This window comes from Orcinus orca, chromosome 16 (assembly GCF_937001465.1).
Source record: "Orcinus orca chromosome 16, mOrcOrc1.1, whole genome shotgun sequence".
Classification (NCBI taxonomy): Eukaryota; Metazoa; Chordata; class Mammalia; order Artiodactyla; family Delphinidae; genus Orcinus; species Orcinus orca.
Genome location: NC_064574.1, coordinates 66,459,109 through 66,484,404, shown reverse-complemented (window position 1 = coordinate 66,484,404; position 25,296 = coordinate 66,459,109). Strand labels below are relative to the sequence as shown.

General features: G+C 48.5%; 1 protein-coding gene across 3 annotated transcripts in view; it reads right to left on the bottom strand.

Annotated features, from left to right (window-relative positions):
- EEF2K (eukaryotic elongation factor 2 kinase) overlaps positions 1-25,296 on the bottom strand; it is a 62,949-nt gene that overhangs the window by 21,781 nt on the left and 15,872 nt on the right. For 2 of the 3 annotated variants that reach the window (XR_004482690.2, XM_004268559.4), the window contains exons 3-10: positions 12,363-12,463; positions 8,956-9,016; positions 7,617-7,654; positions 7,068-7,239; positions 3,386-3,535; positions 3,022-3,154; positions 2,635-2,762; positions 1,720-1,921 (exon numbers count right to left, since the gene is read on the bottom strand). Coding sequence is in view for 2 of the 3 variants with exons in the window: in XM_004268559.4 (XP_004268607.2) it covers positions 1,720-1,921; positions 2,635-2,762; positions 3,022-3,154; positions 3,386-3,535; positions 7,068-7,239; positions 7,617-7,654; positions 8,956-9,016; positions 12,363-12,463 (985 nt within the window). In the remaining variant the exon portion in view is untranslated. Of the gene's footprint in view, positions 1-1,719; positions 1,922-2,634; positions 2,763-3,021; positions 3,155-3,385; positions 3,536-7,067; positions 7,240-7,421; positions 7,655-8,955; positions 9,017-12,362; positions 12,464-25,296 lie in introns of those variants that run through there. The other variant, XM_049699307.1, reaches the window with a different exon arrangement.

The following is a 25,296-nucleotide window of genomic DNA, read 5'->3' as shown; positions in this document are numbered from 1 at the left end:
TTTAAATTTATAAAGTACAAAAATGGGTGAAGAATGTATGTTGTCAGCACCTGGGGGGACACAATTCTTCCTCGAGAACTTACCCAGAGTCTCTACTCGCCAGCTGTGGGGTCCTGAGCGAGCAGCTTAACAGGTGTGCCTCCTTGGGTTGTCATAATGTAAATACAATTCTGTCATGTATTGATAAGCACCATGTGCTTGACCTACGGTCAAACCTCAGTGAGGTGCAGTTATGAAGGAAGGAAAGCCATTTGTATATTTGGGGTCCCATGAGTAGCTACAAATGGGAGAAGCCTTAGATGGCTTAAAAACCAACCATCCCAGTCTTTATCTCCTGTCCCAAGCTGCCACTAGCCAAATCTGGCTTGTCTCCTATTCGCATATGGTTTTTATGAATGCTTTTTACATTTTTTAAATGGTTGAAAAAAGTCAAAAGGAGAACAATATTTTGTGATATGTGAAAATTATATGAAATTTAAAATTCAGTGTCCATAGAGTTTTACTGGAACACAGCCGCATCTATTTGTTTTAAGTACTGTCAGTGGCTGCGTTTATGCTGCAAGTGCAGAGACCACATGGCCTACAAAGTCTAAAATATTTATTACTCTCTGGCCTTTGAAGAAAAGGTTTGTCAACTCTTGCTTCAGACTATTCCCCAGGCCTTCCAGTGGTGATTTACAGGCTTCTTTAATATCTGACATTAAAATCCTCCTCTCCTGCTTCCCTGGGGCCTCCTCCGGCTGAATAAATGGCCCCATCATCCTGCCAGTTCTTCAGATCAAAACCGTGGAGCCAGCCTTGCCTCCCGTTTTTCCTGCAGACCCCGCGTCCATATCACGAGCAAACTCTGTCACTTCAACTTCGGAAATAATGATGCCCATTTTTCTCCTTTGACCTGTTCATATGATGTTAATTGGTTTCTGAACACTGAACAACTTTCAGATTCCTGCAAAAACCGTATTTGGCTGTGACAGACTATTCTTGTAAGGTACTAGTCTTTTTTTTCCCCCTGATCAGGGATTGAACCCACGCCCCCTACAGTGGAAGTGAGGAGTCCTAACCACTGGATCGCCAGGGAATTCCCTAATATACTAGTTTTTATTTGTTAATACTTTATTTAGAATTTTTGTCTTGTATATCTATTTATTTATTTATTTTTAAATTTTAAATTTATTTTTGGCTGCATTGGGTCCTCGTTGCTGTGTGCGGGCTCGCGGGTTCTAGAGCGCAGGCTCAGTAGTTGTGGCTCGCGGGCTCTAGAACGCAGGCTCAGTAGTTGTGGCGCACGGGCTTGGCTGCTCCACAGCATGTGGGATCTTCCCAGGCCAGGGCTCAAACCTGTGTCCCCTGCATTGGCAGGCGGACTCCCAACCACGACATCACCAGGGAAGCCCTGCCTTGTATATTTATACCTGAGGTTGGGATATGGTTTTCTTTTTTGGTGTTTTGTCAAATTTTGGTATAAAAGTTTTCGCTAATTTCATAAAACACTCTGAAAAATGTTACCTTGTTTTCTGCAACAAAGACTGTTTTTACAGCATTTGGATGACTGCATCTTGAAAGTTTATTAAAAAGAACTCACCCGTAAAACCATCTGGGCCCTCAGTCTTTTTGGTTGGCATGTCTGATTTTCTAACATAAGTGAAAGCCAGTTTAGCCCTGTTTTACCTGTGCTCGTCCCCTCCAATCACAATGCCCAGGGGCCAAACCATCACTCACGAAGGTGGTCCAGTTTCTGGCTGTGCGGCGTGGCAGAAGATGGCGAGGAAGGGAGAGAGTCAAAGGTTATGTCACTCATGTTCTCATCTCCAGAGTTCTCTGAGAGGCGAAGGAGCAGGGGGGGCCGGCTCCCCGAGAGGGTCCTCACCCGGGGGCTCCCGCACTTTTCCTCTGTCCCCCTCAAGATGGTCTGTGCTGATTGCTGGAGAATTAACAGGGACATGCACGTCACACAGGCACCCTCTGGGAAAGTGGGGCTCTTCCTGTTGCCTATTGTTCCCTCAAAACCTGAGGCCCTTTCAGCCACAGCACCCACCTGTGCCTATTAAGGGACTGGCAGAAAACCTGAAACAAATCAGTGGGGGCTTAACCCAAAGGCCTCTAAGAAGGGGCAACCGGAACAGGAGCTCAGAGGGCCAGCATTCCCAGAAGCGCTGCCCACGCTTTACAGCCCTGAGCTGGGGGATACATTCCAGAATCCCAAGCTGCTCTTTGACAATATTGTCTTATATCTGGTCCATGCAGTGGGGGTGGGGATGGGGGTACATCCTGGACACGGCGAGGTACTCAGTGAGCCAGGTCCGAGTCTAGTCCAGCCGTTTGTCAACACACCACACGAACCACATTCCACACACCCCACTCGCTATCTGTACATACCTGGTCCCCTCACTCTGGGCAAAAATGGGCCTATATCAAGCAGACCCCAGTTCCTCTATTAGTGGGGATATTCAGGAGGGCTGTGTGCATTGGCTGAAGAGGGACGAGGACACAGACAGGACTAAGAGTCTTCCGGCCCCAGTACTCTTGAATTAAGCATTGCAAGGCCTGAGCCACCAGCACACAGAAAACACAGTTTGCGGGTCCTGGCAGCAGAAGGGCCCTGCCAGTCCGAGCAGGTTCACGCTGGGTACCCACCAGTAGCTTGATGTTCTGAGTCACCGCGTCCCTCTCTCTTGGGGAGAGGTCGAAAGGAGTGAGGCCCATGCTCTTGCAAATCCGGTTGCAGGCATGAGAGTGGAAGAAGAGAGCCATCCCGCGGACACCTGCGGACGCAACAGAGCAGGGGTTCTGGAGCACGGCTCTGCTTTGGGGTGGGGGCAGGACGGTACTGAGCACCCTAAATGCGGCAGGGGCAGGTGTAAAACATGCTAAACTGGCAGGAGCCAGAGGCCCCCGGCTCCCACCTCCACAATCTTGGGGCGCCCCATATATCACCTCGGCCTGCTTTCTTGGGTGAACAAAGAGCCCGGAGATTTTGTGGGGAGTGTGGTCTCCATGGACACGCTGGCTTTCCCTGCCTACCTAGGTTGCCATCTCCAAAGTCAGTGCCCCTCTCGGTGTGGATCTGTGGGTCGGTGTAGAGGTCACCCACACCCTGGACGTCCACCACAATCAGCTGGTGGCCGGAACGCTCAAAAGTGAAGTGGCTGAAGGCCTGTGGGGTGACATGAAAGAAAAGGTGACCACAAGAGACCAGGCTATGGGTTGCACAAATGCTGGCAGGCAGTGCTCTGAGAGGTTTCAACACCCCACCTCTGCCCATGTTGGGGGCCTTTATCTGCAGGGAGGAGTTGTACAGAGGCAAAGACAAAGGAAGGAGCCCTGCCTAATTCGGAGGGACCCGAGGTCTGCGGAGATGGGGCACGGGCGTCTGCAGGGGCCTCACCTGCGGTGTCAGGCGCATGTTGTCATCGCGGACGAAGCCTGAGTTGGAGTTGTACTTGATGTACTTGCCCTCGATGTAGTGCTCTAGGTGGAAGAGAGGCCGGCCCTGCCTTTCCTTCAGCTCTATGATGCACATCTGCATGATGTCCACCTGGCGGGAAGGTGGGAGGGGGGGTCAGAGGGAGGGCCCAGCGGAACCCTCCTCTGATAAGAGGCTGGAGCAGAAAGGCTGAAACTGCTGACTGTCCCCAGAATCCACTCCCCTTTTCCTTTGAGAATGAAAACCCCTGCTACGGCCTCAATGTATCCCCCCAAATTTCATAGGTTGAAATCTCAACCCTCAAAGGTGATGGTATTAGGAGGTGGGGCCTTTGGGAGGTGATAAGGTCATGAGAGAGAAGCCCTCATGAATGGGATTAGTGCCCTTAGAAAAGAGACCCCATAGGGCTTCCCTGGTGGCGCAGTGGTTGAGAGTCCGCCTGCCGATGCAGGGGACACGGGTTTGTGCCCCGGTCCGGGAGGATCCCACATGCCGCGGAGCGGCTGGGCCCGTGAGCCATGGCCGCTGAGCCTGCACGTCCGGAGCCTGTGCTCCGCAATGGGAGAGGCCACAACAGTGAGAGGCCCGCGTACCGCAAAAAAAAAAAAAGAGAGAGAGAGAGAGAGACCCCATAGAGCTCCCTCACTCTGTCCACCATGTGAGGACACAGCAAGAAGATTCCAGCTATGAACGAGGAAGAGGGCCCTCACCAGAACGTGACCATGCTGGCACCTTGATCTTGGACTTAACAAATTTCTGTGGTTTTTGAGTTACCCGTTCTGTGGTGTTTTGTTACAGCAGCCCAAATGGACTAAGACAACCCCCCATCCCTGAGCTTTAACAGGATGCACAGCCATTCGGTAGGGATGGCATCGCTTGGCTTCCCTTGGATGCTAAGTGTGGCCATGTGACTACGCCTGGCCAACAGGAAGCAAGCAGCCGTGATGATGCAACTCCAGCCTGCCCTCTCCTCCTCTGGCCTTCCAGAGGCTGTAAGGTGGCCATCTGCCGGTGAGCCAGATCTGACCATGTAGTCCAGGGCAACTCCCGGCAGGTGGCAGAGCAACAAGACAGAAGGAACCAGGCCTCTGGATGACTTGAGCAGGCAAAGCACCAGCCCACCCTGAGACCCCACCAAAGCGGGATTGTTAGATGAGACAAAAGGGAACCATTTCGAGTTAGCACACAACTGTGGGTCTGTCTGTTAAGCAACTCAACCTGTGCCTTATGCTAATACAGTGAATTTGCACAAGTTATTTCACCATTCTGTGCCTGAGTTTCTTCACCTGTGGAACGGGTAAGAGGATGAAATCTGTTGGCACAGGGAAGAGGCAGTCAACGTTTGCCGACGCCATTATTATCAGCAGACACAATTCTAGAGTGATACATACCAAACCGTAAGAGTGGTTCTTTCCCTGCAAAGGGGACTTACAGGGAACTCAGACATTCCTTGCTAAATTTTGCACCAAGTATACGTTTAACTTTGTACTCAGAAGAAAACATGTAAGTACTGTGTATGTTTGTAAAGTAGAGCAGGGAAAACCTGAAACTCTAACTCGTTATCTGTTACACAAGATCATACCCACGGCACCCTGTTCCCTTGACGCCACCCACAACAGGAGCCAGGCCTGGGTTTCCCAAGGAAATGACCACCCAGGAAACTGCTTGGCTGAGTCACCAGACAGGCAGACAACAACTGCAGAGGCCAAAGGGGCCCAGAGCTGAGAGCTGAGAGCCTCCCCAAATGTGGCCTCAGTTCTGAGAACCAGACAGGGGGGAAGGAGCGGCTGGTTCCCAGAGGGTTCCTGTTCCAAAAGTTGGCTCCATTTCTACCAGGAAGCCTGCTGCAGGGCCACCTGCTTGAGCAGAAGGCAACTGGGTGAGGGTCAGTGGCAAGGATACATCCTCAAGGGGACAGCCACGTCCTCCTCAAACAACCACATTCCTCTCCCTTCATCAATTCAACCACGTTATTATATACTGAGCACCTAGGCACTCGGACAGAGTTGAACAAGACAGATAAAATTCCTGCCCTCGGGGGAGAGAAGCAACTGAAATATTAACTACATGAATAAGACCCTTTCAGACGGTGCCAACTGCTCTGAAAAAAAAGAAACCAAAACAAAGTGACATGACAGAGGGTGCAGCGGTGGGTTACTTCATTTAGGACGGTCTAGCACAGCCTAGCTGAGGAGGTTACATGAGCTGAGACCTGAACCGTGAGCAGGATTGAGGAGATGCAGTGATGCAGCCTTGCAGGAACAGTCAGTGCAAAGGTCCTGAGGCAGAAACAAGCTTAGGGAGGAAGGAAAAAGTGGCCAGGCCTGAGTGTACTGAATTACTAAAGAGGACACAACCCCCGAGGGTGGGAGTGTGGCTTTTTGTATCCACACCAAGGACACTTAATCAAGGGCTCTGCAAACAGTAGGCACTCAATAAATTCTGCTGGCTACCTGGAAGTGTGGCTCTCCTAGGCACTCAGAAGATGGTACCTTATAGCTAGCAGGTGCACAAACAGTAGGAGAGCTGAGCTGTGAATTTAAGCAGGGCAGAGGCCCGGGGTGCTATTTCCTCAAATGCCTGCAGGCAACAGGAAGTTCTGCTTGGCTTCAGGTCACCAATACCCTGGGGGCTCAAGTGAAGAAGGCAAGAGCAGGGGCTTGGAAAGCCTGGATTTGAGCCCTGGCTCCATCCCTGCCCATTTGGGCAAGACACTTAACCCCTTTGTGCCCTAGGTTCCCCAGGGGCAGATAAGGAAGGAATCCATTCCCCACTCCCTCTCCTGCTTTTCCTTGGGAGCTACCAATCTCAGTCCACCTAGTCTGGGTGGAAGAACCCATACTGCTGGTGGGTACAAGGCTCAGGCCTGCCTAATCTGCATATTCCCACACCCTGGCCATCGTGATTGGCTCAGTGATAGGCACCTGACCTAATCAAGCCAATGAAACCCATGGGACTTCCCTGACAGTCCAGTGGTTAAGACTCCATGCTTCCAACAAAGGGAACGTGGGTTTGAACCCTGGTTGGGGAACTAAGACCCCACATGCCGTGCGGTATGGCCAAAAAAAGAAAAAGAAAAAAAAAAAAGAAACCCAGTTTTCAGACTCATTGAAACTTGCGGGAAAACATGTCATTCCATCAAGGTTGCCGAGAAACGGAAAGGGAGCCTGCAGCTACTGGGACTAACATGTCACTACAAGTTGAAAAGCCACCTGAGAGTGATGCCAACACAGAACACTGAGACTAGAGCTGGAGGAAGATTCCCAACAACTTCAATTTGGTCCTGGATCTCGCTACACCTGTAGCCAGCACTATTTCTCAGTTATAGGAGGCAATAAATTCCCTTTTTGGATTAAGTCCGTTTGAGTGGGTTTCTGTCATTTGCAAGCAAAAATCCTGACTAATAGATCCCATCTGTAAATGGAATAAAAACATTCCGACCTCAAACAACCTCAGACCTCTGTTTTCAGAAATCAATAACTCTTGGCATGTAGAGTACTTGACATATCAGGCTCAATACATGATGGTTGTTATTAGCTGCTGCTAAGACGGTGAAAAAGGAAGCCTGTGACAGGCACCTCCATCGTCCTCATCTCCAGATACGTCCTGGTGTTGGAAGGCGGCAGATAGGGGTGCCACACACCTGCTTCGGGGGCTTGTGCCGATTATACTCCTCTCCCCAGAGCTTGGCTTCCATCTGTAGACGCACATCCTCAAAGTACACGTCCCTGTCCACGGACTCGATGTAGCGCTTTGCCACGTAGTTGGAGGCCCCCTTCCACTGCTGAGTGTGCAGGAAGTTGGAAAGCTTCTTCCTGAGGGGAGAGGCATCAGGGGGCCCGCCTGGGTGTTCTGGATCCCAGCCCTAGTCCCCAGGACGGGAAGACCCTGCCTGACCCGGCTGGCTAGAGCCAGGAACAAAATGCAAGAGGTGGGAGGGGCTTCCCCACCCCACAGCATCCTTCAAAGAGCTGCGAAGGGGGCTTAAGGGACATACTTCCTGTTCTCCTCCAGCCCATCCCCACAGCCGGTCCCAACGTGTGGTCCAACGGAGACCAGATGGAGAGGAGCTTGGGCTACAAGAAGAGAAGCCACTGTCTCCATTTCTTGACTGGAAATGTCACAGTGCCCCTGCTCTCAGGAGCCTGAGGGAGTCTGGGCAGGGCCCCGAGAGGCAGGCTGAGTCACTTACGTCCTGAAGCACTCCCTCATTGCTCCCCGGCCGAAGGGCTGAAAGACATCACACAGCGGGTTATCAGTCCCCACACCCCACCCAGAGGCTACCCTGAGCCAGGAGGAGATTTTCCCCTTGGACGTCACCCACCAAATCGATGCCCTGGACCTCATCTCAACCCTAAAATCCCCGGGCCCTCCTTCCTTTACTGCAGCACCAAGGCCTCATAGAACTTCCAGCCTGGAGGCTGCAGGACTGATGAGACCACCCTATTCCCCACCCTAGCTGAGCAGAAGACTCCTCAGGGGGTGAAGATATTATGGGGGTGACGGGGTGGGGGTAGAGACAGTACATGTCAAAGGATGTTTTTTGTAGCCCTGTCTGTAACAGAAAAAAAAGCAAAACCACCCAAATGTCCATCGACAGTATAATGGATCGATCAATCAGGTCTATTTGCTTGACAAAATATTATACAGCAATGAGAATGAACAAATTACAGTTCTAGAAAAAACATGTACAAAACCTCATGGACAAAATGTTGAGCTATACATATACGGTATGGTTCCACTTATAGGGAGTACAAAAGAGGCAAAACCAATCTCGGGTGATAGAATTCAGGGTAGTGCTTACCCTTAGGGGTAACGGAGGAGTAAGTGGGGCTGAGAGGGGCTTCTGGGGGTGCCGGTGATATTCTGTGTCTCGATCTGGGTGTTCACTTGGTGAAATTCATCAAGCTACACACTTTTCTGAGTGTGTGATACACTACAAAATGTTTCACAGATCGATCCTGCCCCTTACTATGCAGGAAGGTCTCTATTTTCTAGTTGATTCCTTTTTCTTGCAACCCACTGAGTTCACCTTGTTAGATGAAAAGTAATAGGTGGTGACCTGCAAGTTTTGAAAACGGATATACACATTCACGGTTCACCGATTTTCAAGAAGAGTGTCAAGAAGAATCTTTTGATATATATGATTAATACATGAAATGCCCAGAATAGGTAAATATACAGAGACAGAAGATAAATTAGTGGTTGCCCATGGCTGGGGCAGATAAGGGAATTGGAGATTGACTGCTAATGGGTAGGTACGGGGTTTCTTCTAGAGATGGTGAAAATGTTCTGGGACTGATCGTGGTGATGGTTGCATAACTCTGTGACTATACTAAAAACCACTGAACTGTACACTTTAAATGGGTATGGGGTATGGTGTGTGAATTATATCTCAATAAAGCTGTTGTAAAAAATAAAATAAATATACAGTACTATAAAGACTCCCCCAAAGTTAAAAAAATAAAATAGAGTGGGTGTGGAGGAGAGGAAGCAATCCCTGATTACACTGGGCTCGAGGCTCTGCTCACCTGAGACGCCATCTTGATCAGAACCTCATCCTCCAGCCACTCCTCGGTGACAGCGTTGTACCTGCAGAGACCAGAACCCACCCCAGGGCGCAGCGTCCATTACCTGATCCTGTCACTCACTAGCTGAAGGCAGAAGACTTTTCTGGGCTGCCCAATGCCCTCGGGATCAAATCTTCTCTCTACCCACAGGCCCACCCGACCTCCTGGGTTGGGTCTGTGGACACTCCCCCTCCCTCCCAGGTCCCCACCACACTGGCCTCCTGCCCCTTCGTCAAAGGCAGCTATTCCCTCTCCACCATGTCCCCCAGCGCTTACAGTTGTGCAGTGGGCGGGCTTGCTCCCTACCTATCTGGCTCCCCCACCGGACTGTAACTCCACAAAGGCAGGCCAGTGAACAGGACCTGGTACAGGGGAGGCTTAATAAACGCATGGTGGATGAACAGTTGAATAAGTAAATATCCTTGTTATAACTGGCCTAGATAATGAATGGCGTGTCCCAGGACGGGAGGTGGCAGCATCCTTGGTCTTGCCCGTGTGAGGCCCAGCCCAGGTCCCGGTGCAGGCAGGGCTGCGGGGAGGGTCCTGCCTCTGAGTCCAACCAGGAAAGGGGCTGCCGGATACACACCCAAGGCAGAGAGGGATGGAGAGGGTTCCAGAACATTTTCATCTCTTTTCCCAGGGATCCTCTTTTCCAGAGCAAATCTGCCCCTAGGCCTGGCTGGGCCTTAACAGGTTTGCCTGGTAGGAAGCTCCTTGGCTCAGTAAATCCCTAAAATCTTAAACCTTCCCCAGGGCTGAGGTGTTCTTAGCTCTAGCAGATGCCTCCCTGGCCCTCCCTCAGGGGCGACAGACTCCAGAACCTCCCAGCTCGTGGGAACAGCCTTTTCAGAGCCTGAGAAACAAGCAGAGGCCTGGCGGTTAACCCACCCCAGGCCCAGGGTGGGGAGGAAGGCTTGTCAGAGCCACACACCTGCTGGCACCAGCCCGTGGCAGTCCTGTGCCAATAAATAACAGCAATCATTGTTAGTACTACTATGTAGAGGCCAAGGTAAAGGAAGTCGTCTTCCCTCACTTCCAAACAGACTGAAAGCTGAGAGGCGCCCAGAAGTTGGGGGAGGGCAGAGACATGCAACACTGGAAGGGTCTTAACTGTCCTTCACAATCACTAACCTTACAGAGGACAGAGCTGCTCTGAGTTCACTGAGCATTCACTGTATGCTGAGTGCTTACACGGAACTCCTCCATCAACCGTCACTCAGCCCTGTGAGATCCGTACAAATATTGTGCCCACTTTCCAGATGGGGAAACCGAGGTTCAGAGAGGTGAAAAAACCTTCCTGAGAGCCAAGATTCAAACCCAGGTCTGTTTCAAACAGAACCTTGCTCTTAACCAGCCTGGGTACAACCCACATGAACAGGAAATCTGTCCCAGTAAAGGGCTGGCTTGCAGCAGAGCTCTTTAAAAACCAGCAATAGAGGTGGAAGCCTCCAGTTTAGAAATCTCTGGACATTCTGGCCATCAGTGCCTGACCTCCCTCTGCTGGCAGCCAGGGCAGGTGAAATCAGCTACTATGGTTAAGAAATAAACACAATTCGGCACAGCCCCTGGTCCCTGGCCCCCAAGGAGCTCAGGGACACACAGAACCAGCCCAGCACGTGAGTCCTGCTTTTCCAAGGGCCTCCCTGGTAGCCTGGTGTCCTCAGCCTGGAGGCCAGATGTCACCAACCAGCCACCACGCTGCGTTTATAGGTAGGAAGGAACAGAGTCCGCAACCTGGCCTTCTGGGGCCCCGACGATGCTGACCTCAGCTGCCGGCACAGACCCCAGAGCCCACTAGGAGGTCAGCCTCCAAAATGGGGAAAGGTGCACACTAGGTTCTAACCCATCTCCTCACAAGGTGGGAGCAGGAACACATTGCAGAAAGGTGGAGAGGGCTCCACTGTTTCTGCCTGCCTAGCAACTGCTCCCCTTTCTTCTGGTAACAGCACCCCAATTTTCCTTTGGAAAACCCCCATCCTCCATTTTCAGAACATGTGGACTGGGTGAAGCTGATCCCCCAGCGCCTTCTTGCTTGTGGTATGTGATCTAGACCTGGCCAGTGAGAGCAAAGCTCCTGGCACAATGACTGGTTCAGTAACCGGCCTATAACCAAGGCCAGGCCAAGGAGATTCAAATGTGGGACTTTTGTTGTAAAAAAAATCAAGAAAGAAAGATCCTTTCCCACTGAGTGAGATGACATGTGGGGCTCCTAGGAGCCGTGTGTGCCACTGATGTAAGACAGTCTATCTGGGGTCAGAGCCAAAAGCACCCTTGGAGCAGCTGGGACTAGCCATACGTGAAGCCCACGTAGATGAGTCAACCGTTCCTTTCTATGCTTAAGCCACGGCGAACTGGGTTTCTGTCACTTGCATTTGAAAAAGAGTCCTGACTAATTCACAGACACTGATCTGAGTCAGAAAGTTATCTTATTAACTACCTGGGTGACCCTGTTCAAACCTCTCTCTCCACTGGGGCAACTGAGGGAACTCACGGGGTTCACCTGGATGAGTCAGAGCTGGAGGGGTCTACAGAGGTCACAGGACACAGGACAGGCCCCAGGGCAGATCCATGAGTCTTCTAAAATTATGAGTCAAATAAGACATATGTGTGCAACTTTCTGAGATGGCTTCATCAGATCCTCAAAGGAGTGCCGAAGGCTTGACACAACGACTGCAGACTTTATTTAATGAGTAAATACATATAGAGTGCGTAAACAGTACCTCGCAGATGGAACATTCAGTAAACAAGGACCCCATCATCATCACCATAGTCCTCCTTATTATTATGTTGGTGGTAGAGTTCTGTTGTTTTCATTTTTCTTCCTGAAACCCCCTGAGAACACTCTTCCTTCCTCTGCCTTTTCAAATAGGAAATCTAGACCCTCCCAGCTCTGTTTTGTGAATCTTCCTGGGGCCAAGGCACTGAAAGGCTGGTCTGCTTTCTTTCCCTTTGATAGCAATTGTGGGGTCATGTGTTGAGATGATGGAGCCACAAGACAAAAGTAGCCTGGATCCCTGAGATGCCCTGAAGAGTTACTCAACTCTCACCCAACTTCGTACGAGCAAGAAATGCACCTCTGTTGCATAAAGCCCTTGGGGTATTTGTACTTGCAGCATAGCTCAGCCTAGCCTGTAGAATACACACTTTACAGGATTAAATACACACGGTAAGGATTAAATGAGATCATGCACAATGCCTTGAGCATGCGTAAATACTCAAATACTGGCTGATATTATTATTATTATATTCCCTTTTCCTTGATCTCCAAGGGTACTTAAGCCTCACTGATTTTAAGCAGAAGGAGGACCCAAACCCCAAGGACTCCTTGTGGACTGGGGTCATATAGTGTCTGTAGACGAGGTACTGACCTGTGACGTGTGGCGCATTCCGTGGCAATGTCCTCCAGGTGGAACTCGGCCCAGGGGTCAGGCATGTGCTTGGCCTTCTCGATTGCATGCTTCCAAGCTTCCTGCAGAAGCAAAGGGGAGTGTTAGGTCCAGACCAGGGGCTTCTGGGACAGTGCAGGGCAGCTCCTCTCACCCTGTGATTTCCCAGTGTCTCCGACCTCTGGGGAGGCAGACAGCATCAGTCAGAGAGAATCACTCCCATCTATTATCCTTGTAGGAATATAGTTCCCAAAAGACCTCACATGGGCCCAGCTCACATGGGCCCAGCTTTCCCACCGCCAGAAGTGACCTGTCTTAACTACAAAACCGAAGAAGAAACATAATATGTATAGAAAACACATACTGCTTCACTTGTTATCAAAAAGTTGAGAATGAAAATAAGATGATATTCCCCCATCCCACCTTGTTCACACTGGCAAACATTTTAACAGCTGGTAATGACGCGTCTGACCAGGATGTGGGGAAACAGGTGTTCTCACGTACTGTCAGTGGGTATAAACCTCTTCTAAAGGCAATCTGGCAATGTACTAAAATGGAAAAACTGTATTCCTTTATTTTGACCCAGCAATTCTACATCTAGGAATGTATCCTCTAGAAATACAAACATAAGTGTGCAAACATACGTGTACAAGAGGTATCACTGTGATCGTGCAAAATGAATTCATCCCAGACGTCTGTGGGGAGTGGTTACTACGCTTTGACTCTATTCATTTAAAATGCTAAACCGCCTTATGGTGGGAATTCTGGACTCTATCAGGCCCAATGTCACCTTTTCATAAATATTGTATAAATCATAAATACACCCCATTTTACTGCCCTAAATGAAATTCACAGACAATTTAACCTTCTTAAACTCAAGAGTATATCAAACTATGCAAAAGATATGTTGCCTTTACATTAACAAAGTGCTAAGTTCTCAGTTAATTATGAACAGATTCCCATGAGATGTTCCAAGGTCCTGGGGGTGCAGGACAATTCCTTGTGCAGATCTGCTCTGCCCGTTGCAGGTTCAGCGTCCCTGCCTTCCACCCATTTGGTGCCTCAGTGCCTTCCATTGTTGTGCTGCCCGAAAACATGTCCCCAAACGTTCAAACCCTGTTAAGAACGGGGCTTCAAGGGTACTAACTGGGAAAGATGAGCAAGGCACGTTATGGAGAGAACATGCTGATTCTCAACAGCATCATAGTACGACCCCAGTTTTTTGTTTTAAGAAGCTCATTTGGGACTTCCCTCGTGGTCCAGTGGCTAAGACTCCACGCTCCCAATGCAGAAGGCCCAGGTTCGATCCCTAGTCAGGGAACTAGATCCCACATGCCACAACTAAGAGTTCACACGCCACAACAAAGATCCCGAGTGCCGCAACAAAGATCCGCACAGCCAAATAAATAAATATTAAAAAAAAAAAAGCAGCTCATTTTACTGTTTTTATAATCCCAAGGTGGACTCCTTTCTTGTCCCCTCCAAACAAACACTCCGACTCTCACACTGGGGAGCAATACCCTCTCCATCTTTTCCTGTAGAGCTTGAACCTTTGCCCGACAGCCTCTACAGAGGAATCAGTGAGACCAAACCTCCCTTCCAGGCCACAGGCCTGAGCCACAGGGAGGGTCTGGATCGTGGGCTGGCCACTGTCTGGGCCTGGCAGATTCCAGACCTCCCCACCCCACAATGGCATCCCTCAGCCTCCTGGACCAGCTCTTAGGAGCTCTTCCACGGACTTGGGTCCAAACAGGACAGCTCCCAGCGCATGCCCCCGGCCTAGGCTCCATCACTGAGAGCCTGCTCAGAGGAGATGAGGCGCACACACACATGCACGCACACGGCCCAGGGCTCCCTTACTGGGGCTTTCTAATCTCTGCAAAGTCTAAAAATGAAGCCAGTAATTTTTTGCTTCCTATTTGGAGGTAATTCATGCTTAATGAAAACACTTGGAAAATACAGAAGACAAAGAAAATTCAAATCTGCCACGTGCCGTCCACCAGAGCAACTATCATCAATGCTTTGGACTAGTTATTTTCCAGATCCCTTACGTGCATTTTTAAATAAAATTGGAATCACACTGCAAATATAACTTACAGCTTTTCAGGAGAGTGGGTCAATGGGACTTGGTCCTTTATTTAGTGATCTTGATTTTTTTCCGATTCCAAATGTTTGATCTGCTTATTACAAAAAAGTACAAGTACTACAGAATTCTGAATTAGAAAGCAGCAGTCCTTTCTAACCTCTACTCCTCTGAAAACCTCAGCTGACAGTTGATTTAGATATTCTTCAGGTTTCCTCCTATGCATTTGTTAACACACACATGAATTTAAGAGCACTGGGACGGTATTGTGTTCTGCATCTTACGTTTCTCCACTTAACACAGGATCCTGGACCCAGCCTTTCCATGTCATACGTACAGACAGGCTGGATCGACCTCGTTTCCCTTCCGTGGTTGTACGATACACAGTTATATAAATGTACCTTAAGCTGTTTCTCAGACCTCAGTTGATGGTTATTTAGATTCTCTCTAATAATCCCTCGTATAAACAGTGCTAAAGGGACCATCCTCTTATCTAATCTCTGTGCACCTGTGCAAGAGCTCAGTAGGACATACTTCTTGGAAGTGTAATCACTGGATCACAAAGTTTAGAAATTTGGAGTTCCCCTCCAAAAAGATTCTCCTAGGTTACACTCCAAGAAGCAAAGAACAAATCACTCAAATTTTTTGGCACAAACATCACATCATGAATTTACAAGTTAGCTGTAACAGCTGTGTAACAATCCACTGCATGGGTTAATCATTATTGATTTAACTGTTCACCTGTGGTTCTCCACAGTGAGACTCTGAGCTTGTCACTGCCTTTTCCCTGTTACACATAACCCTGCAGCAGACATGTTTACGACTAAAGCAGTTGTTGGATTTCTGTACTTTAAAAAAGTGCCACAGTCCCCTCTTGTATTCCAGCTGCTGCGAATGGCAGGGATGGCCTTCTGACCCCCACCTGTCAAGGAGCCCGCTGAGTTCTGAGTAGTCAGCAGGCCGCCCTTCTGAGCATGTCTGTACAAGCGCCCTGTTCTCTGCCTGAGACACATGACTTTCTCAGTGTACCTCTCTCAACCGGTGACTAAGACGCGCCCTAAGCAACCAAAGACAGGGCCCCCCATTCAATGAGGATTATCGACAGAAATTACCTGCTGGCTGGATGCTACGGCAGCAACCAGAAAAAACAGTCAAGGAAAAAAGTATTTCAGAATTAGAGGGCATGTTATTTCACAGGCTCAGAATTACCTTTTTTTTACAAACCCAGAAAAAAAATCAAGCCACACCTTACTGGCAACAGGTGGGTTTAATGCAAGTGACTTTTTTTTTTTAAGCACAATATAAAAAGTCCTGTACTGGGCTTCCCTGGTGGCGCAGTGGTTGAGAGTCCGCCTGCCGATGCAGGGGACACGGGTTCGTGCCCCGGTCTGGGAAGATCCCACGTGCCACGGAGCGGCTGGGCCCGTGAGCCATGGCCACTGAGCCTGCGCGTCCGGAGCCTGTGCTCCGCAACGGGAGAGGCCACAACAGTGAGAGGCCCGGGTACCGCAAAAAAAAAGTCCTGTACTAAGATGCAGTTCCCTCAGCTCTGGTTCCGGCCCACTGCTGACGAACTTGGGGAACCTCTATTTCCTCATTTACAAAAGACAATGAAGAATATTTTGACTACTGGTGGTCAACTTCTTTCCTGTCCCCACCCGTGGGGCAGACATGCTCCCACTAGAAACAGTGGCTCACTGAGCACACAGTGCTCATTACAGTTGAACAACCTCAGCTAAACTTAAATCACTGGTACTATTTTATCCATCAGGTTAGGAAAAATAGGTGGTTACGGAGGACCTGGAAGTGAGTGCTCTCAGACACTGTGAGGAGAGTGGAAGCAGGTACTGCCACCTTTGAGGGCCATCTGGTTATGCCAGATGGTCGGCCAGTGGCTATGAACCTTCTTCACTGACTTCTGACCCAGCCATTCTGATCACCTACCCAGGTGTGCTCAGGTCGGTGCTCGTAACGCTATGTAACAGGCAAGCATTACAAACAACCTGCCAGTCCACAGGGGGATCATTAGGTACACTTGGCATACTTGCATGCAGCCGTTAAAAAGATGACGGTGCTGATATGGGCAATCTCTAAGGCCTACTGTCTGGGGGTAAAAAGCAAGGTGCTGAATAAAGCAAACGGCATGACACCATTTACTGGTGGAGGAAACCCACAAATCAGTACTATAGATTTCTTAGACTCACAGACAGAGATCAGACCTGTGGTTGCCAAGGGGGATGGGGGGGTAGATGGGTGGAATGGGAGACTGGGGTTGGTAGATGCAAACTATTACATTTAGAATGGATAAACAACAAGGTCCTACTGTATAGCACAGGGAACTATATCCAATCTCCTGGGATAAACCATAATGGAAAATATAAAAAGAATGTCTATATGTGTGTAACTGAGTCACTTTCCTGTATAGCAGACATTGGCACAGCATTGTAAATCAACTCTACTTCAATAAATATATATATGAAAAAAATACCATAGATTTCTAAGGATATGTGTGTCTGTAGATATATGCATAAATGTACATTTATATATAAATACATCTTAAAAGGTCTGAAAATTTTACAGCACAGGGAATATAGCCAATATTTATAATGACTTAATTTTTTAAATAAATTTATTTATTTATTTTATTTTTGGCTGCATTGGGTCTTTGTTGCTGCGCGCAGGCCTTCTCTAGTTGCAGAGAGCGGGGGCTACTCTTCGTTGCGGTGTGCGGGCTTCTCGTTGCGGTGGCTTCTCCTGTTGCAGAGCACGGGATCTAGGTGTTCGGGCTTCAGTTATTGTGGCTCGCGGGCTCTAGAGTGCAGGCTCAGTAGTTGTGGCACCTGGGCTTAGTTACTCCGCGGCATGTGGGATCTTCCCAGACCAGGGCTTTAACCCGTGTCCCCTGCATTGCAGGAGGATTCCTAACCACTGCTCCACCAGAGAAGCCCCTATAATGATTTTAAATGGAGTATAATCCTTGAAAATACTGAATCAATATGTTCTACACCTGAAACTAATATAATGTTGTAAATCAGCTATACTTCAATAAAAATTAAAGATAAAAATAAATTTAAAAGGTCTGAAAAGTGATTATTCGAAACTGACACAATGGTTATCTCTGGGAACAGAAGAAGATAAGAGGCTGATCAAGGTGACTTCATCTTCGTCTACATTCATTTTTTTACTATGAGAATGTCTTCAGGCGTTGCATGTGTAAGTCAACGCTATTAAACAAAGATCACTGGGTGAGATGACCTTAAGGCCCTGACAGCTCTAACATTCTCTAGCTTCAAAGAGCCTAAAACTCAGGTGAGTGGACGAATTATTCTTACATAAAACAGGCGGTTTCACAAAGAGGAAAACATAATCCTGGGAAGAGAACAGAATGGCTTTGGTTCCTCAGAGCCTAAGAGTATAAAATAAAACTAACTAAATAATTAATTAATAATAATAGTAAATTTCCTGAAATATGCCAGGAGTGAGACCAGATGTGTGGCTAATGTGTTTGCAATCTCTTTGGCACATATGATGTTATCAGCTACTGCTGCCGTTTTTATATCACTATTCTTATTACTACTATCACAGCAATCAAAGCCTCTGGATCTTACATGAAGCATCCAGTAGCTCCTTGAAGCTTCCTTCTTTTTTAAAATTAATTTATTTTATTTATTTTTATTTTTGGCTGCGTTGGGTCTTCGTTGCTGCGCGCAGGTTTTCTCTGGTTGCAGTGAGCGGGGCCTACTCTTCATTGCGGTGCGCAGGCTTCTCATCACAGTGGCTTCTTATTGCGGAGCACGGGCTCTAGGCATGCAGGCTTCAGTAGTTGTGGCACACAGGCTCAGTAGCTGTGGCATGCGGGCTCTAGAGCGCAGGCTCAGTAGTTGCGGCACACGGGCTTAGTTGCTCCACGGCACATGGGATCTTCCCGGGCTAGGGCTCAAACCTGTGCCCCCTGGATTCTTAACCCCTGCACCACCAAGGAAGCCCGAAGCTTCCTTCTTGAAACATCAACTGTTACATTCAGTAAGCAGATGTTATAAAATATGTTTTCCCCATCATCACTTCTGTAGAATTTAAGAACTATAGCCCTAAGTCAGCCCTACTTACCCCTCCTGACCGACAGTAAAGGGCTTAAACCACAGCCAAGGACAAGTAAAAGAAGTGGGAAGAAGTGGAGATGCACATCACGCTCTGGGATGGAAAGAGGCCGCACCACTGTGTGGCTGCCCCACTCTGGGCCACACGCATTTAGAGGTTTCGTGCAATTTCCATGGAACCCAGCACGGAATATAATAGCAAAAACCTGGAAACTTCCTAAGGATCCCACAAAAGGAAATACTTAAAGAAACTGTGGCATATCTATACAACGGGCTGCCATGGGGCCACTAAAAAAATGATGGACTAGATCCACATTTACTGATGTGGAAAGATACGCACCATTTCTTTTTTCTATTTTTTTTTTTTTTGCGGTACGCGGGCCTCTCACTGCTGTGGCCTCTCCCGCTGCGGAGCACAGGCTCCGGACACGCAGGCTCAGCGGCCATGGCTCATGGGCCCAGCTGCTCCGCGGCATGTGGGATCTTCCCGGACCGGGGCACGAACCCATGTCCCCTGCATCAGCAGGCAGACTCTCAACCACTGCGCCACCAGGGAAGCCCACCATTTCTTGATTGCTGAGGAAAAACTGGTTATTAGAGAACGTATATAGCAAAATCCTGTTATTGTAAGGAAAAGTCCCTGTTTATTTAGTCGTGTCTGTATTTATACGGAAATACACACCAAGACCTTAACAGCAATTGTATCTGCACTTTCAAAGTTGTCTTCTGCAAGGAGCATACATTACTTCTATAAGCAATAAAATAATTATAAAGGAAACAAAGTTAAAAATCCTCAAGAAATCTCTCTGTTGAAAACAGTAGCTGCAGGTCATCTTCCCTGACCAGTGGGATTCAGAGTCACGGCTAGAGAGGACAGGAAGAGAAGGATGGGAACAATAACCAGCAAAGCAATAACATTCCCTAGGATGACAAAGCGCCCTGTCTCCTGGAAGTCTTTCCTCAGACAGCATCCTGGCCGGCACCTCACGGTAACCTTGCCAAGGACGGACAAGCAGGTAGGATAGTTCCCAGTCCACTGACGAGGTACCCAAGGCTCAGAGAGTGAGGAGGTGATTTGCCTTCAGATCTACAGCAACCATGAAATGGAAGACCCAGGACTCAAGAATGTGGACCAAACACAGAGTTACCATATGACCCAGCAATTCCACTGCCAAGTACCTACCTAAGAGAAAGGAAAACATGGTCACACAAAGACTTGTGTAGCATTATTCAAAACAGCCAAAATGGAGAAACAACCCAAACGTGCATCAACTGATGGATAAACGAAATTGGTACATCCATCATCAGTAAAAAGGAATGGGGCTTCCCTGGGGGCGCAGTGGTTGAGAGTCCGCCTGCCGATGCAGGGGACACGGGTTCGTGCCCCGGTCCGGGAAGATCCCACATGCCGCGGAGCGGCTGGGCCCGTGAGCCGTGGCCGCAAGCCTGCATGTCCGGAGCCTGTGCTCCGCCACGGGAGAGGCCACAGCGGTGAGAGGCCCGCGTACTGAAAATAAATAAATAAATAAAAAATAAAAAGGAATGAAGTACTGGCACACACTTCAACATGGATGTGCCTTGAAAACACTGTGCTAAGTGAAAGAAGGCAGACACAAAAGGCCACATACTGTGTGATTCTACTTACGTGAACCGTCTGGAGGAGGCAAATCCATAGAGACTGAAAATAACGTTAGGGCTGTTAGGGTCTGGGTGGGATGGGGATACTGGGGGGTGATGGCTAAGAGGTATGGGCTTCTTTTAGGGTAATGAAAATAAGCTAAAATTGGTTGTGGTGACGCGGATGCATAATTTTATGAATACACTAAAAGCTACTGAATTGTACATTTTAAATGGCTAAATTGTATGGTATGTAAATTATATTTCAATACAGCTGCTAAAAAATTTACAAAATAAAATTAAAGAAGGGGAACCCCTGTTAATGAATATCCAGCATATTCCATAAAGGACCACGCGCTTCATAAAGATGAGTCCCTCCAGCCAGGCTTGACTCTCTTCAGCCTCCTCCTGTTTTCCAGACACCAGGTCACTGACGGCTTCCTGCCCAATGCCAGATGCAACAACTTTTTCCTTCATCCGCCCAGCAGGCCCTTATTTTGCTGGAGGTCCAAAGCTTTTTGGACCCAGGACACCTAAGCTTCTCTTTCCCACTCTGCATTCCCAGAGCACTGGGCAAAGTACCAAAATGGTCACCACCTCTGCGTATGCACAGAGTTTCCTGTGGTCAGTGGGCAGGGGCAGAAGCCCAAAGATGCGAGGCTGGGGTCTCCCCGGGCTCGGGTGGGCAGGGACGCCTCTTTTCCCAGTGAGTCATCAGACGCTCATCCACTTCATTCTGGGGTGATTGCTGTGCTTTGACCAAGCTGTTAGAGCCACCCTGGGCGGGTTGAAAGTATCAGTTCAATCACCAAAGTCTACCAAGAAGGGCGTGGGAAGCAGGCATGCCCATGCGTCATGGGAGCACCAATGCCGGTGCAACCTCTTTGAAGGGCAATGGGCAATGCTTAGCCAAGTTTTAAACCCACAAACATTTTGCTCCAGCCATTCCACCTCTGGGGATTTACCTGGCAGGCGCACCCCCGAGTGGGCACCAGGACACATGCACATGTAAGAGACACACATAAGAGATGCTTACGGAAGCGGTTTGTGGTAGCAAAAGACTGGAAACGACGTTCACACCCACCCATGAGGGACTGGCTAAATATATTACAGTGCTTCTAGATAATGCCATGATTTTCGGCCATTAGAAAAACAAAACAAAATAAGCAAGACAACATACTGCACTCAGGAAGCATCAAGCAATTAAGATCTCAGAGCCTCAGTTTTACTATCTGTCAAAACACCGATCCTCAGAGGACTGCTGTGCAGATTCAATGAGTTGATATGAGTAAAACATGTAAGGCGGGCCTGCCTGATCCACAGTGCCGGTTATGTAAGTTCTAGCTGATGTCAGTTCATATGTGCCAATATGGGAAGACAGCACAGGAGTGCAAAACAGGTTTGCGGTCAACTAACATTTCTGCGAAAAAGAAAAGAGAGTCACGTACGTACATATGCTTATACTCACAAGGAACATTTCTGGAAGGACATCCCCCAGGGAAACAGGGATCAGAGGTGGGAGGATTACTTTTCACTGTTTACCATTTGTACAGGTTGAATTCTTTCTACCGTGTAGGTATATTATTTACATATTATAAAACACATGTATTTTAAAGTTTGTTTAGATATGTGTATAGATTTACTACAGCACTGTTTGTAATAGGAAAAAAAGGAAACAACCCAAGTGTCCCTCAAGAGGAGGAACTGGCTAGGGATTTCCCTGGTGGTCCAGTGGTTAAGACTCCACGCTCCCAACGCAGGCGGCCCAGGTTCGATCCCTGGTCAGGGAACTAGATCCCACACGCCGCAACAAAGATCCCAGGTGCTGCAACTAAGACTCGGTACAGCCAAATAATTTTTTTTTTTTTAAAAAGAGGGGGACTGGCTAGATAAACCCATGTACATCTTGTGATGGAATACAACTTAATTCACTTAAAAAACAGGTGATCTATATGTGCTAATTGGAATGATCCCCAAGATATTCTCAGACCAGGAAAACAATTCTTTTAAATAAAATTTTCCACTTTATTAAAAACTTGAAAACATATGCTTATTCTAGAAAATGTAGACATGGCACAGAAGTAGAAAAAAAAAGATCCTATCCTAAGACAATCTCTGTTGGCGTGTTGATGTACTTCCTTTTAGGGTTTTGTTTTGTGTGTGTGTGTGTGTGTGCACGTGTGTGTGTTTACAGAGCTAAATCATACTCTATATTTTGCTCTTTAAAATTAACTCCAGAACAGAAGCACTTTCCCACGTTATGAGAAACTGTATAAACATCCTCTGGTTGGCTGCCTGACATGCTACCCAGGGCGTGGCCCCCTAAACGATTCTGCCACCATCCCCCTGGGAACTGAGGCAAAACGCCCTGGCCTTGACAGTGACAAACTCAACAGTTCACAATACACGCCTGGTACCTGCCAGGGTGACGCCACCTTGGAGGAATGCCAGGTAGCCATTTTGGTTAAACAACTCAGTTGCCATGTCAACAGTAAATGAAAAAACACATTCAGTTTGTTGGGTGCCAGGGAGAGTGAGGTCTGGAAAACTGAGCTGCCATCTCCCTCTGAAGTCACCACTGGCAACAAGAACCCCATAGAGCCTCCCTTCGATCACCTAGGACGGTGGGCAGCCAAGAGCTACATCTCATCCTTAAACAGCCCTTCCTCTGAGTACTGGGGATGAAGTGCGATGGGACACAGCCCCTAGCCTTGAGGTCAGGGGCTGACTCATAAACAGAATGGCATTCAAGAATGACAGATGCACAGAAAGGTCTGCTACGAGCCCCAAGGAATGCCAAGGCGATAGCCAGGGCAGGGCGTCTAGGGAGGCTGAACAATCATTTTAACAGACCCAACTGAAAGAGGTTTCAGGAAGAGGCGTGAAAAGAGAAGCCTGGGGCTTCCCTGGTGGCGCAGTGGTTGAGAGTCCGCCTGCCAATGCAGGGGACACGGGTTTGTGCCCCGGTCCGGGAAGATCCCACATGCCGCGGAGCGGCTAGGCCGGTGAGCCCTGGCCACTGGGCCTGCGCGTCCAGAGCCTGTGCTCCGCAACGGGAGAGGCCACAGCAGTGAGAGGTCCACGGACCGCAGAAAAAAACAGAGAAGCCTGCTGCAGGAGCAGGGAGAGGTGCGGGGCCCTGCGGACCATGAGCTAACATCGTCAGTGAGGATTTTGAACTTTCTCTTGCAGAATCGATGAGTTTTAAAGACAGCCAATTATTTTATAAATTTATTTATTTGTTTATTTTTGGCTGTGTTGGGTCTTCGTTGCAGTGCGCGGGCTTCTCACTGCGGCACCTTCTCTTGTTGCAGAGCACTGGCTCTAGGCATGTGGGCTCAGTAGTTGTGGCTTGTGGGCTCTAGAGCACAGGCTCAGTAGTTGTGGCTCACGGGTTCAGCTGCTCCACAGCATGTGGGATCGTCCCAGACCAAGGAGTGAACCCGTGTCCCCTGCATTGGCAGGTGGATTCCCAACCACTGTGCCACCAGGCAAGCCCAAGGACAGCCAATTACTAATGTTTGTTTAGGGGAGGGGCGGTTACCTGGCTGTGCTGCTTTATTTTTCTTCTGCTAAAAACATCCTTTTGCACACAGAAGTAATACATACGTGTAGTTTTAAAAGTTCCAATGTTTAAAAATATATACCATGTAGATAATCAAAGTCCCCCTTAATGCCACCCTCTCCCCCAGAGAGAATCACCATTAACTGTTGGATGCAAATTCCTTCTTTTTCTCGTTAGTAATTTTTAAATTGTTTTATAACATTATATGAGTTTTTGCTATGCAAATACTAATATATGTATATCTATGTTTTTTGATACAAGTGGGATCATATTTCAACTTGCTTTTTACTTCACAGCACATAAAAATAAAAATAGCTAATTTTTGTTTGTCCTTATTATGGACCAGCACTTTCCCAAGAGCTTTTCATGGATTTTGTTTTCTCCCCACAAAAAATATATCTTGTGTATATCTTGGAACTGTTTTTTTTTGTTTTGCAGCACGCGGGCCTCTCACCGCTGTGGCCTCTCCTGTTGCGGAGCACAGGCTCCGGACGCACAGGCTCAGCGGCCATGGCTCACAGGCCCAGCCGCTCCGCGGCATGTGGGATCTTCCCAGACCGGGGCACGAACCCGTGTCCCCTGCATCAGCAGGCGGACTCTCAACCACTGCACCACCAGGGAAGCCCTGTACAAATGTTTTGTTACTTGTTCTCAACTGAGGGCAGTACCTCCTCATGCGAGCTTTGCAAATATATGGTGGGGAACATTTTGGGTTGTCATGATGAATAGGGGAGAATATGGCATTTAATGAGCAGGAGTCAGACATGCTGAATGTCCTACAATATAAGGGACAGTCCCACCAAATAGAGAATTGTCCCCACCTGAAACTAATGTAATAGTCTATGTTAATTATAACTCTGAGGTATAAGTATTTTTTACTTTAATAACTATTGTCAAATGGTCCACAGTGGTTTCTGTTTTATGTAAATACCGACTATCTGTCCCTATCTGTCCTTTAGCAAGATAGCACCCAGTGAAGTGAGCTTAGCACTCATCCCTCTCCTGATTCCGAATAAAGCACCTGCTGTGTGCACGGCACGGGGGATGAATGATGAGGCCACAGGGTCCTGCCCTCATGAAGCTCACGTCCTAAGCCAGACTTATAGACAAACTTCCCTTTGCTGGATCACTCCGTCTGTGTTTCCTTTAAAGGATTTACCATACTGACTTTTGTGGTCAGAGACTGTGTCCATCCCTCCCTGTCTGAGACCCTCCAGCTCCTGGACCCACTCAGTGTTTGCCAAAAGGTCACACCAGGCTCATGGCTCCTCTGAACAGGCAGCTGTGGGTGGAGCCCTTCTAAGGGGTCTGCCCCACTAGGAGGCCTCCAGGATCCTCCTTCTCTGGAAGCAGTCCCCGTTCTGTGATCCCCAGCGCCCCACCATGCTGTGCCCTGGCCAGAGGTGACTGACTGGACCAGAGACAGAGGATGCCTGACTCGGGCTGGGCCAAGCAGATTAGATTTTTCTCCTCTTACAGCTGGGATGGAAGAAGGTCAGCTCTGTCTGCATGTGGCTCCGTCTGTAATGAGGGGACCTTGGGGCTGGGGGGATC